General features: G+C 35.5%; 1 protein-coding gene and 1 non-coding gene across 2 annotated transcripts; both read left to right on the top strand.

The window, feature by feature from the left end:
• Nucleotides 1–5,857, top strand: LOC101304003. Its single transcript, XM_004300579.1, has 7 exons — nucleotides 1–558; nucleotides 639–716; nucleotides 886–1,129; nucleotides 1,417–1,513; nucleotides 3,518–3,656; nucleotides 4,671–5,054; nucleotides 5,548–5,857. The coding sequence occupies exons 1-7, from the start codon at nucleotides 226–228 to the stop codon at nucleotides 5,740–5,742; spliced, it is 1,470 nt and encodes a 489-aa protein (XP_004300627.1). The 5' UTR covers nucleotides 1–225; the 3' UTR covers nucleotides 5,743–5,857.
• A 1,890-nt stretch (nucleotides 5,858–7,747) lies between these two features.
• On the top strand, nucleotides 7,748–10,997 carry LOC101303811. Its single transcript, XR_184766.1, has 8 exons — nucleotides 7,748–8,086; nucleotides 8,208–8,323; nucleotides 8,523–8,556; nucleotides 8,895–8,936; nucleotides 9,666–9,749; nucleotides 10,044–10,131; nucleotides 10,243–10,500; nucleotides 10,644–10,997. It is a non-coding gene; the product is annotated as an uncharacterized LOC101303811 (transcript).

Genomic DNA, 10,997 nt, shown 5'->3' with positions numbered 1-10,997 from the left:
AGGCCGAGGTCGGAGATGTTTTAGGCGTAACAAAAAAAAAAAAAAAAAAAAAAATACAGATTTCAGAGGTATTGTATCCGGATATCCTTTCTTCTCCGAAAGGAGAGCAAGGTCCAATTTAGGGTTTTGAAGCCGATTTGGCAATTCTGCAATTCTGTTGTAGGAGTAAAATCTTACAAATTGTTGTAGTTATTGAAATCGTTGTTGTTGCAAGGAAGAAGAGACATGAAGCGGAAGCGTGGGCACAAGAACAAGAAAGGAAAGGCTAAAGGGCCTCCTGTTGTTGTCGCTGGCGATAATGACGATTCCGGGATGGACGTTGATACTCCGCACCAAGATGGCTCCATTGGCAAAGCAGTGGGCAGAGTTAAAGTAAAGCTTATGACTCCGAAAACAATCGAATCTCAAAGTGATACGGATAAGAGTAGTCAGCAAATGCTGTCTGACAGCGCTAATTCATCAAAGAAACCTGCTGGGAGTTTAACCATCAAGTCATCCAAGTCACTGGGGTCGACGAGTTCTCAATATAACAAGCAAGACTTAGATACTGCACTCCTGGTATGCCGATGTTTCTTTTCATTCTTTCTTTTTATATTGCCATACTAGCACTTACACTGTCTTTGTTATTCAACTCCCAGATTATAAAGAAGGTAATGAAAATGGATGCTGCTGAACCCTTTAATGTCCCTGTCAATCCTGAAGCGTTGGGAATACCTGTAAGTAAAGACTCAACACCTCCACACCCTTTTGTTAGCTGAAAACAAATTTTATGCTTTTTCTTTACTGTAACTACGAATTATGATTCTGCTCAGACATGTCTATTCTTGTTGAATATTCCTATTAACTGAAATGATTTTACTTTTATTGGGGGGTGTCTTCAACCAGGATTATTTTGATGTCATAGATACACCAATGGACTTTGGAACAATATGCACCAACCTTGAACTGGGTCTTAAATATAAGAATTCTGAGGACGTATACAAAGATGTTCAGTATATTTGGGACAACTGTCATAAGTATAACAATAAGGGCGACTACATTTTGGATCTCATGAGGCGGGTGAAGAAGAACTTTGCAAAGTATTGGACAGCAGCTGGGTTATACAGCGGACCATCAATAGGAACTAGTGGTGAGGGTCTGCTGAATTTACTCTTTTCACCAGCTGTAACTTGTTAAGTTTCTTGCTCTGACCAATTTATATACAGTTAGTTTTTCTTTTCTGCTTCTGTTGCATAAAACTGAGCGCTCAGTCCAGGTCTCAATGTGGTTATATCAGATTATTATCTGAACCAAAAAGGATTGTTCAGAAGTTTGTCATGGCTTATTGTGCTCTTCTGTTATATGTATAACCTTAAGAAATGCTAGTATTCAGTTTTATGTAAGCAGTCTAAGCATTGTCAATCCTCTTCATTTTAGGTGTTGAAAGCAGTCAAGAGAATATCTCACCATCTGATCAGAAGAAAGTGCACATGAAAGGTAGCCAAATAAAGCAGAAGGCACGAAAGAGTCATGGGTATGTTTCTGCATAATTTGTAACTCATAACTTTCAAACCTATGATCTGGATTGTGTTTGAGTTTATTACCTTCTACATACCTCCTTTATATTTTTGATGTTCTTGCTTTTTTTTTTTTGGGTTCAAATGCATGTGGGGAAGTCTGTGTCTGGATTCTATATAAGAGAAACATTAATCAGGAGAAGCTGGTCCCCCTCGTAGCATAGTGGATGGTGTTATATGCAATATTTCCAACAACAAAACATTAATCAGGAGAAGGGAGAGATTCTGTTGTTTGATATTGTTACTAAGTCATAATGAATGGCTTTTGTGCAGCAATTAAGCACCATTGTTGTTGTGGGGAAGTCTGTTCAGACCTTGTTAACCAGTATAGTTAAAATCATAGTGTAATACCCTTCTTGTCTGATATTAGGTTTGAAACCCTTCATAGCTCATATTAATTTCTTTGCCCTTGTTTATTTGAAGCCTTGGAGAACCTTTTTATTGTGGAACGGATTTATAATTTCCTGTTAATGCCAACATACCCTTTCGTAAAAACTGTCTAGTTTATGTTATTATCAATTCTGTTTTGGTTGAATCAACTTGACTGGAATTACCGTAGCTAGGAGCTTATGTAGAAATCGGAGAGAATTAGCCATGAAAGTTTCATCAATTTCCTTCTCTTTTTGTTCCTTTTGTTGGGGAGAATTATGGGATTTGGAAAGGAGTGAGATTGTCGAGGGAAGCATGTTCAACACAAGTGTCAGGCAAAGTTGATCAAAAGTATTATAGTTGATTTTCTTCTGTCATCAATATGTCTATGTAGGCAACTAACTACTGTGCTCATGATTGTTACACTACAGTTTCCCCATGCAATCAACAAAAACACAGAAAAATTGTTGTTAGTTTTTCATATCAAAATGGCAAACATGAATAATCATTTCTTTTTCTCTAGAACTTTTTCAAGTTATATGTTTGAACTTGTAGTTTTCTATCTAGAAACTTTTTTGTATCATCACTAGCATTTTAGGAATGTTCAGGACACACAAGGGGACAATTGTCTATGATTATGATGGATTAGAATGAGAGACAAGCTATAGTACACTGGGATGTTTATCCTACTTTTATTTTACATGTACTTAAATAAAAATTACAATGTTATGAATCAAATTACAACATTGAACAAATTTACCAAATTTATTTACACTATTTACATGAAGTTTAAACAAAATTACAACTATGAGAACACTTTGTTCAAAAAGTTGTAAAATGGTTGTACATTTTGTAATTACAATTATTAGAACAAGATTACAAACAATACAACTCAACATTACCATTTTGACTACAAATATATTGTCACATTTGTAAATGTAGGTATCACATACGGGTAGATACCATAAAATTTCCCTTAGAATGATAGATATGTTAATATAAGGAATGGTTTAAGAAAAAAAAAATGAAGTTTATGGCTAAGAGAATGAAAGGACAAGAGACCTGCAAGGTAGGACATGAGATATCATAGCCCCAAGCCTCCAACTACATTCAATTTTTGTTCATTGCAATCTGATTTTCTGTACAAAAGATGGCACATATTAATTTTGTTCTGTACAAGACACCATAATTAAATTATGGGTAAACAAAAAACAGGGAAACAGATTGTTAAGCAATGAAATAGCTGTTTCTTATTTTCCATTAATTCCAAATTCTATTTAAAGTGTCATAGACGAGTATATACATAGTATTTTTCCTAAGACTCTAATAAACTCTTCTTTTAACTGACACACTCATCGTATAACTCAATGTTGATTTAGAACGAGTTGTGTATCTTTCCTTGCACATGGGATATTCATTTTTGCAACAAAAAGGCCTTGGTTTTAATGGGGTGCCAATGAGCTTATTGTTCTCCCAAATTGGATACTTCATCTCCTATGGAAGCTATAGGCTGTAGCTACTGCATCATTTTCTCTCACTGCTTAGGGCTCAAAAGATATTTTCTTATTTTCATGAGTTCCTTCTATTTGCAGAAGGCGTCACAAATCCGACTGCTTATGTGCTATTTGTGTTCTAAAACGCCGTAGAAGGGAGCGTGAGGAGAATGCTCAGATTGTTAAGAGCCCACTTGGAGCTAGTGATAACAATCTTTCCCAGGAGTTCAGGCAAGAGGTAAATTGAAGATTTAGCCACCGGTTGAAATGGCTGATTGAATTTCAGTCTAGATACCTGCTATAAGATGATTTGCTAAGAAAATGTTGTTTTAACTTATAAGCCAATAGATCCGTATTAATTCAGAGTTTTAGCGTTTGATCAGAATTTCCAATCAGAGTTTTAGTGTTATTTTGGCAGCTATTATGTGCTCTATGGTTTTCACCTACAACATAGACATTTCAAATAGAATTATGCTCTTTAGAGAAATGAATTTTGATTAGGCTGTCTTAACAGTATTTATTTATTTTCATGAGAATAGTAGCACATCCAGTTGAGTTGATATTATTTGGATTACCTCATCCATTCTGTACAGAGTACACACACACACAAAAAAAAAATATGACCAAACAAAGTACAGAGGAACAGCTATTTTATGGCAAAGTTGTATTGTGCTTTATGTGAGATTTATTTATTCATTTTAGGGGGAAAAGAACGGATTCGGTTGCCTAAATACTTTTATTAGATGAGTTCCTAGCTCTCTTTTGATAAAGAGTATTGTTGTTGCCACGAAGACTAAGGTTTGGTAATTTTGGAACACTAAGGTAGTCTTTTGGGTAAGTTTTACTTTAGTCAATCGTTATAGCTCATAACTTCCACTCTCAGTCCGTGCTTGACTAGTTGGTAAAGTACTTTTGTCAGGTGAAGATTTATTTTAGCTTAAATTGTTTTTTGGAAAGCACATGTGTTCTATATCCTTGAGGCTGGGATCATGCCATTTCTGTGGGCTGGTTCCATCCTTTACATTAGTTCTTTGGCTACTCTATAGCTGGAAGCTTTCCGCTCCATGACCAAAAGAGAAAAAGACCAAAAAAATCAAAAGAACAAAGGTTAAACTTTGTGATGCATAGAAACAGATTAACATTGGCGTTACTGTTGAATAACATGTGTAATTATTTCATTTATTATTGTTGGTGTTATTATCATACTTCTGAATATTCTCTGGATCAATAAAATCTCTCTCCTATCTTAAAGGAATCTTCACATGCGGAGAGTCCTTCTGGTGAAAATTCATCTTCGAATATGGATGGATCATTGGACCCGAATGCAGATGTTCAGGTGGAAGAAACAGAAGAGGCAAAAATGGGAGCATCCAAGCAGCAGTTTGGTTCCCCGTCGAGGGAGAAGCAGGAGGAGGAGGAAGATGACGATGAAGAGGATGAGGAAGAGAGTGAGACGGAGATGAAAGATGAAGGTAATGGTGAGGGACTACAGCAGCTTGACAAATCAAGAGAGGAGCCTGATGTACCATTGCAGCCAACGATATCTGAAAAGCTTGATGCTGGGATGCAAACTGATGCACAAAGGAATGCTTCAGCACAGCATGAGGAAGGAATTGAAGCAGATAATCAAGAGAAGGTACACTGTTTTCTCATTGTTTTATCAACCTTTATTTTAGCTATGGTAATGTCATCTGTTATGTAGTCATACCAGGAAAAAAAAAAAAATGATGTATAGATCTAATGAGAGGAAACAGAAAGTGAGAAAATAAAATTTTTAAACTATCATCCTTACATAACACTAACTAGCACCAAATTTGTGTAGAACTTCAACCCCACCCCATCTTCATCTTATAATTAAGATCGTTAGAAAGCCAATGATCATTAAGAGTTGATATGACGGGGGTTAGAGGTTTTTCACCTTTTCCTGAAATTCAAATAAGTACAAAAGATGCAGTCAATTAACAGAATTGAGCTCAAAAAATGAATCCACACCTTTTCCTTTATTACAACAATCTAGTAGTTGGAGTTGTCTAGGAAGCTCCTACCTCAAAAGGTGCATGTTTTTCATATTAGAATTTATGAGATTTTGTTTATCTGGAAATTTATTCAGCAAGGTAATTTGGGTACAGGAAGCGCAGGAAATACATAAGAAACTAAAAGCATCTGAAAACCTGCAATTCGAAAATCCCATGCTTGTAGATCTCTGTGGGATTCTCTTCCCCAAGAATAGCAAGTCGATCTGGAATGGACCTCATTCACTAGTCCAGCAACGCACTTCTCATACTAGTTCGATTCATGCAGTTATTAACATGCTTATGAAGTAGGTGATATTATATATATGGGAGAGATGTATGGTCAATAATCTGTATGTTTGGAGTCAAAGATTCTATTTTGCTTAAATTAATGATTCAATTTTGCTTAAATTAATAATTTTTTACTAAATGATTCTTGCCCCCCTTTTGTTTTGATGCAATGACGACTGTCTTTATTACCATAATGGAATTAGTTGTTACAATTTGAAGACAAAAAAGCTTGGAGCTTAACTGGGATAGAACCCAGCCAAGAAATATCACAACCAAAAGAAAAGAAAAGGCGGTGCTTAGCTAACCTATCAGCAGCCTCATTAGAGCAAATGCACCGTTTTAGGTGGGTTAGATCAATTCTCAACCCGAGCTAATTCACTATTCATCCAAATCAGTCCTTGGTTTTTGGTTCGACGATACAACAACGAAATTAATCCGATAATCCATTACTATTCACCTTTTATAAAAATGTTTTTTTACTTTATTATTGAATTCAATAATTATTTATTTATAAACAAGATGCTCATGTAATATATATAAAGAAATTAAACTAGAATTATTTATATAAGATATCAATGACCAATGCTCATCCTTTCAATAAAAGAAAATTAATTCATCATTATTAGTTTATAACAACTTATTGACCTTTATTTCATTAAATAGAAAAATGCACAATACAATCAACTTAACAATTAAAATTACAATTAAAACACAACACTACCTCAAAAAGAGGCCTATAGCAATCCGTATTAGCGTTAGAATCGGTTTTCCTCCTAATGTCCCTCTTCAATTTTTGAACCAATCTTGTGAACCCGGGGAAATATCGCTATTCCGCTTGGCCATTATCCATATATCCTCTTTTGCATGTTTAAATGGTGTCATTCTTGCACTTTCGGCACGACGGTCCTCTTCTCTTTTTCTAAGAATCTCATTGAAAATTTTGGTGCTCTCGTTCATGGCTAGTAGGGCTTGAACCATGGATTCACCCACATCTTCTTTATTTTTTCCTTTTCTTCTTGCTTCTTTGGCGGTCTTTTGTCCCATTGGCCTTCCAACTGAACTAGGGGGAGTCTCCAAAATAATTTTTTCATCATCCAGATTAATTAGTGATTTGGTTTGGGGATCGCTAGCTGTGGAGTAAACAAAGGGGGTGACCCGAGGCGTTGGTGCATCTCTAAAATAAGAGTGATCTTTCATCGCCTCCCAACACTCCTTATGCTCGAATTGCTTTTTAATCACCCTCATATACTCTAGGTTAATTCGATGCTCATATTAAAAAAAACCAAACAATATAAAAATTGATAACCATGTTAATTTGTCAAAATATAATTTAAGTGGATGGCAAAAAAATAAAAAATAAAAAAAAATCTCATCCAATTGATTGATGTCACTATGAATTCCAACTTGAATTTTTGCGTTGTGCCACACTTTGAGAAGTCTCTTCAAAGGCTTGAAACGAGATTGCGTTGTGCCGCCTGTCGAACCGCGGTTTCACCCGTCCAATTATCAACATAATACTCATGTACCTTTTGCCACAACCTTGTAAGAGTTTGTTGATTGTTGATCGTTGATCATGGGACATACGGTAATCGTAGCCCATGATTGACACAATTGAATTTCCTTCTCGGTGGTCTAAGATCTACCCGCCTCTCCCATTTGTTGAACGGAAAATGAAAAAGAAGAAGAGAAGGAAGAGATTTTTTTTTTATGAAGGAAGAGATATGATAGGTAAAGAATGTGAAATGTGAAATGTGAAGAAGAGCAGTAAGGTATTCACTACCACAAATGTGGGCAGAGGATACTAATTTATCCCCACTTTTAGGCTAATGGTGACATAGTAGTCTCAACGATGACAAAACCAATCTCATTCTACGTTTGGGTAGTGGGGCTTCACTATTCCAAAATCACCAATACTCACAATGGTGTTTTATCTAGTTTCACCACTCCAAAAAACGAATTTAAAAAGACAATTGGCTGGCTGAGGTATGTTTTTACTTAAAGCTGGGTCCTTGTGCAATTCATCGTTTCAGTAACAGAGAAAAACCAAGTATTTCTCCTTCTTTCGTTCGCCCCTTATCATTTCATCATTCAGATCTCAGATCTCTCCAATCTAGCACCACGATCTCCGCCCTCCCCCCTTCCCCTTTTCTCAAGAACCCAGACCCGGAACACTTCCGGAGCACCAGCCCATCACCGTCCTTACTCCTCCTCCTCTCTCTCAGCTTCAGTCATCCTCTCTTGCTCATACTTAAGATATGCCCAGAAACCCTAATCCCCAAATTAACTCGCCTAATTCACCGTAGCAAATTGATAATTCGTTTTTAGGCAGAAGGAGATGAATGGGTAAGTTGCTCTCCAAAATTGGGTAAGTCACTCTCCAAGTTTGTTAATTCATTTTTATTTTCCTTGGGTTCTCTCTCTTTTAGTCTCTGAGAGGAAAAACAATGATATATTTATCTTTCTGGTTCTTCTATTTTGGGTAGCAGATTGGTACTGTCCAATTCTCAGACGAGATTACAAGAAAGGCGTGGGGAAGGACCGAAGGAGTGGCACACCATTTCTCACATCCCAATTCCCAAACGTCTCAATTCGATGAAGACTGGTAATGCCTTGAATTCTAAGTGAGCCTTTACAATTAATATATCTGAAATATGTTATGTTTTGATCTGGTTTATAGGGGTTACTACTCTATATTGTATGTTTTTGCATTCGCCTATTCATATTGTTGGATTTCAAGTTTTAACTACTTTGCAAGTTTACAGTTTGGTATCTGACACTTATTTGTAAATGTACTTTATTAGGAGAAGAGATTTAAAGATGCAAAATCAGTTGAAGGTAATGATGGTAATTTATCTTTTCAATTTATTCTGTTAGTCATGAATTTTGTGTACCATTTTAGTTTTGTGACCATTATACTCAAATATGGGTTAGTCTTCTTACTGCAATTTTTTTTGTGTCTGCAATGTTTCAATTTTACTTGCATATTTAAGTTATATATTTCATATACTGGTTGTTTTGGAAGATTGTTACTTAGATGATATGAAAAAGCTGGTTAGAAACAAAAATGGAGCTTATGACAGAATCACTAACGGTCCTTCCTTGCATGTCTAAGTTCTCTTACTTTTTCTCTTCCTTTGTACTCTAATTGGTTCTTTGGTGCCTTGTATCTACAGAAGGTGTATTGCAACTGTCGTTTCAAGTGCTATGTAGCCACGGTATGTATCTGTATTCTCTCTTATTTGCATAAAGTCGTATTCTTCCTTAATCACTTATCAGTGACTTTGTTGTTGTTATATATAAGCACATCTGGGACTGCTAAAATTTATGTGCTTAAAATGTTCATCTTGGTGTGTTTCTAAGAAGATGATCTCTTTGTTTGATTATCTTGACTTGAATGCAAAATTAATTTAGTACATAGGTGGGGGTTTGATTTTACCTTTTTCTCTACGATTGTGTTGTGTGGTTAAAGACATATGTTGAAATTGTTAAGACTACTCTATGTTTTAGGCATGTTTAATTTGGTCATATTCATAGAGTTTTATTTTGGGTTCCTTTTTGACATGGCAAACCAACTATAAAGGTTCTAGATTGAAACTGATTACATACTACAACATGGAACTAAAATTAGAGTAAAGATCATTTTCATCCAATTTGGGCACCCTTGTTATTGATCTCTCTCTCAATGTTGCATTAAGTTTAAGGGCCGAGTTGTTAGTTCTTTAGCATTTGTTTAGTCTCATTTTTATAGTTATCAGTTTATCGTTTCCCAATTTTCTCCTTTCTTTTGTTGCAGCTTGTAAGTTGGGACTTGTTCCCTGTAGTCCTATGTTGTCTATTGTCTATTGGTTTTTTTTTTTTTTTTTAGAAGTCTATAGGTTAGTCTCATGTAGATGTTAATCTTTAATACTAATTAATATTTGGTGTTGGCATGTGAATTGATTTAGATCAGCTGTTGCTAGTAGATACTGCTTCCTATGATGAATTGAAAGCTGCCAACCAAAATTAGCAAAGCGCAAATTGGAGTTGAGGTAAATTTCTTGATTGCATAACTCAATTGTGAGTTTAGGGATTGATTTTGTGGAGTTATTACTTGTATGTGTTTGAAAGAATTGATTTTATTGAACCACATGTTCGACATTTTCAAATACTTGCTACAAATTTTACATGGAAGCGAATTTTGTTGGGTTTTGGAAACGTACTTAGTTTAATTCTGTTTTTTATTCTAGTTCTGGTGGATAGTGATTTTACTTGTGCTTATTTTTCATTGAGACCTCAATATAGAGGCTGATAGTCGGTTTTATATTTTTGGATTGCTTATTCAGTCAGCAGCTCTTGAACAGCCTAGGGAATGAAAAACCCAAAGCATGACAAAAATCTGAAGTCACAAAAACAAGAACTGTCATTTATATGGTAAATTTTCTCTACTCCAGTACTTTCCCTGTTTATTCAAGCATGGATTTCAGAGTTAGTTTTAGTTTAATTAAAGTTTTTTTTTTTTTTTTTTCAATTTAACATATGTAGGAAAATTATTGCTGGAGGCTGATGAAGAGGAATATGAAGGTGATGAAGAGGTTATCAAAAGCGGTATCAGTTTATTCCAAGCAACTTCAAGGGGTTACGACAATTTTGGCTTATTAGTTTATTCCGAAGTCTTCAAGGTGCTATTGTTGGAAGGAGACCATCAAATGATTGCATGCCAAGCAGTACCTGTTGTTACTACTTACTAGTACTTGACAGATTTCTTGCTTGACAGTTTCTTCTAGAGATCAGACATGTCAGGTAATCATATACCATTTTCTTGTAGCTTGTGCATGTTTTTAGAATTTAATTGTTCTACAGAAAATTTTTGCAGTTCATATATCACATTATGACTATGTTAGTCTTGCATTTGTCTCAATATTGCTTTCCTTTTATGTTTGCAGTCTTTCATGGAGAAGGAGTTGCAGATATCTTACCTAGAAATAAGGCTGCAGAATCAATGAATTTGTATGTTAATTTTTTTTAATTTCAAATTATTACAGTCACCAATGATAGATAGTGGGTTCTTTTATGGTGTCTCCATAGTTTGGAAGTTACCAATTCTGGTGTTGGGGCCCACACATTTGACTGTCACCAAAAAAGTGAGTGTGCTTTTTAAGAATGTCACGCCAGCAAAGCCCACATTTGGATCATTAGCGTGTAAGGCCGTGTCCAATGCCATTGCACACCAGTCATGGGTGTCTATACACAATGCACATCATTAACAATGGTGTGTGTTGCCCACATTTCTGGTAGTG

The sequence above is a fragment of the Fragaria vesca genome, linkage group LG5 (genome assembly GCF_000184155.1).
Source record: "Fragaria vesca subsp. vesca linkage group LG5, FraVesHawaii_1.0, whole genome shotgun sequence".
Lineage (NCBI taxonomy): Eukaryota > Viridiplantae > Streptophyta > Magnoliopsida > Rosales > Rosaceae > Fragaria > Fragaria vesca.
This window is presented reverse-complemented; position numbering and strand designations above follow the sequence as displayed.

What these genes read in the sequence shown, in the direction of transcription:
- LOC101304003 (XM_004300579.1), top strand. Translation starts at nt 226, where the DNA reads ATGAAGCGGAAGCGTGGGCACAAGAACAAGAAAGGAAAGGCTAAAGGG. An exon ending in CTGAAGCGTTGGGAATACCT is followed by an intron (nt 717 to 885) that starts GTAAGTAAAGAC and finishes GTCTTCAACCAG; the next exon opens with GATTATTTTGATGTCATAGA. An exon ending in CCCAGGAGTTCAGGCAAGAG is followed by an intron (nt 3,657 to 4,670) that starts GTAAATTGAAGA and finishes CCTATCTTAAAG; the next exon opens with GAATCTTCACATGCGGAGAG.